Raw genomic sequence first — 2,476 nt, forward strand, 5'->3', positions numbered from 1 at the left:
AAACTAGAGAGACTGCATTTCCTGCAAAAAATGCTAGTGGGAATGCTTCTTGCTGAAAACTTGAGCTGAAAGCTGCTGAAATTGAGCTGAAAATATTTAATAGTGAAAGTGTTAATGCAAGTTCAAATTTAAATAGTTGAAAGAAGCAAAACAAAAGCTTAACTTTGCAGAAAAAGTAAAAAAAAAAAAGCAAAAATATAGTTGAAAAAGCAGAAAACAGCTAAAAGCTAAATTAGCTGAATATAGCAGAAAACATGTAAGAAGCTTAAAACGGCTCCATTCGTGTTCAGAGGCAAAAAAAAAAGTGGCTAAAAAAGTGAAATAGCTGAAAAAGTAAAAATAACTGAAGTACCAAAAGTCATAGGAGGTTTTTCATAAATGAGCTGAATGTTTTCAATTGTTGAAATAGCACAAAAATTATAGTGGCAAAAACATACGGAAGAAAAAATGATCTCAATAGCGTTAATGCTCTGAAGCATTCACATAATAATAGAGTTTAAGTTACAGAAATCACCACCAGAGGGCGCGATTCACACACAATTTCTCAATCCTGTTAAGTTTGAATTCTTTTTTTTATTTTTATTTTTATTTTTTTATTTTTATTTTTTTATTTTTTGCCCTCAGAGTGTTTGAAGAGACTAAACTCTGATTTAACTTTAGGCCTGACAGGTTTTTCTCACTTTGTGCTCTGCAGTAGCAAGAAGGGAGCTGCTTCACGCCGCAGGAAGTGAGCAGCGAGGAGCTGAGCCACGCCGTCGACAGCTGCTCAACTTCTGTGACGACAACTGGATGTCTTAGCGTCTGCATCTGTCTGAGTGCAAGGATTTCAGGATAAATAGCTTCAATAAAGAATCTGTTCAAAAGGTTCTCAGTGTGTTTCCTGGTGTGAATTAAAACAGTCCATTAAAAATAGTCCAACGATAAAATGGACTTTATTTCTATAACTACATAATAAAATGTTTATGGTTTAAATGATCTGTACTGGAGAAAAAATATATTATTTCCAGCCTAAAAATTTTACTCACAGATTTATTTGTYCAGACAAAATTGTTACACGAAAATCTTGTCGTCTTTAGTTTTAAAATTTATAATTGTTAACAAGTTATTACATTTGTTTGACTTTTCACAGTGTAAGTGATTGTGATTTTACCCATTAACTCAAAATATTCACTGTAATTTTTCCACAACTAAAATATCCAACTTACTCCATCAGTTGCAAATAATCAAAACATGTCTGACATGTGAAGTTTACACAAATCTGAAAACAAACAGAAACAAATGATTCTATTCAAACAGAAACATGTATTWAGTGAAAAATATATCAGGTTCCACAAAACACTTTTAGTGACTGTTTACTGTTTTATTTTTGAACAATGTATGTATTTTACTAATTATTATCATTTTATTATAGAAAACAAAGTGATTTAATAACTAAAGTTTTCTAAAGCCACTTCAAAACAGCACAATGACCCCCAACCCCTCAATAATTATGGAGGCACCACTGCCCAAAGTTTCAAACCAAAACAACGACCTTCTGATGAGGTAACCGCAGAGATATGACTGAATCATTCAGCTCGTCATGTCAGTGACCAAACGTTCTGCGTGAGTGAACCTTTTCCCCGTGGTCTGACCCTCAGGCCAGGATTAAAGAGGTGATGCAGACCCAGAAACAGCTGAAGGGATAGTACTGTATATCCTTTTATTGAGCCCCTCAGGACCCCCCAAGAGAAGCTGCAGAGTGTCACTGGGCAGAGGGGTGTCTGTGGATTCCCCTCATGGACCTGTTGCCTCTGCAACACAACCACAGATAAGAAGATGGACGAACATCAACAGACAGAATATAAATATAATTTTATTAAGATTCAGCTCTTAAATATGACACAAACACACCAACTGTTGAACTGTGTTCTGACATCACATGAACGATGAGATTTTAATTACAGATGGAACAAATGGTCCTCAGTTATGATCAGCAGGAATCAGTATAGAAAGGTCCTCTTCTTTCTCATTCTGCCAGCATGTAGAAAACACCCAGCAGCTAAAAACACAAAATCTGGACTCAAACATCGAGCAAATGTGCTTTGTTCAAAACAAAGGGAGATCTAGAGTGGAAGTCTCTGTTTCAGTGACAGACGTTAGAARTCAGGAATAATTTAGTGTTCAGCTCCATAAAAAAAGGGAACAGTTCGTCTCTGTAGAAAATAAGTCTTTTGCTCCTTCAGGTCGAGTTCGGCTCATAGCTGCTGCTGGAATCAGCAGGCGAGGTGGACACAGCAGGGTTGCTGTGAGGCGATTCGGGGCCCCGTGGAACCACACTGTCCCCCGTGGGGCCCACGGCCGGCTCTGTGCTGATGCGCTGGACGATGCTGGACAAACAGTCCAAACTGGAAATGAGTGACGTTTTACTGCTGCTGCACTCTGCAGAGGAGAAACAAGAATGGTTAGAAATAAGACTGATAATAATAATAATAATAAT

At 37.2% G+C, this 2,476-nt stretch overlaps 2 protein-coding genes across 2 annotated transcripts in view; one reads left to right on the forward strand and one right to left on the reverse strand.

The window, feature by feature from the left end:
* The window catches only part of LOC106529871 (troponin T, fast skeletal muscle isoforms), a gene marked incomplete at its 5' end in the record, with an annotated part of 15,644 nt that extends 14,777 nt beyond the window's left edge, over positions 1–867 (forward strand). Inside the window, 1 exon segment of the mRNA XM_014025394.1 lies at positions 695–867. Within this exon segment, the coding sequence (XP_013880848.1) occupies positions 695–731 (37 nt within the window).
* A 420-nt stretch (positions 868–1,287) lies between these two features.
* The window catches only part of myod1 (myogenic differentiation 1), a gene marked incomplete in the record, with an annotated part of 2,311 nt that continues 1,122 nt past the window's right edge, over positions 1,288–2,476 (reverse strand). The window contains 1 exon segment of the mRNA XM_014025395.1: positions 1,288–2,418. Within this exon segment, the coding sequence (XP_013880849.1) occupies positions 2,219–2,418 (200 nt within the window).

The sequence above is a fragment of the Austrofundulus limnaeus genome, unplaced genomic scaffold (genome assembly GCF_001266775.1).
Source record: "Austrofundulus limnaeus strain Quisiro unplaced genomic scaffold, Austrofundulus_limnaeus-1.0 Scaffold472, whole genome shotgun sequence".
NCBI lineage: Eukaryota > Metazoa > Chordata > Actinopteri > Cyprinodontiformes > Rivulidae > Austrofundulus > Austrofundulus limnaeus.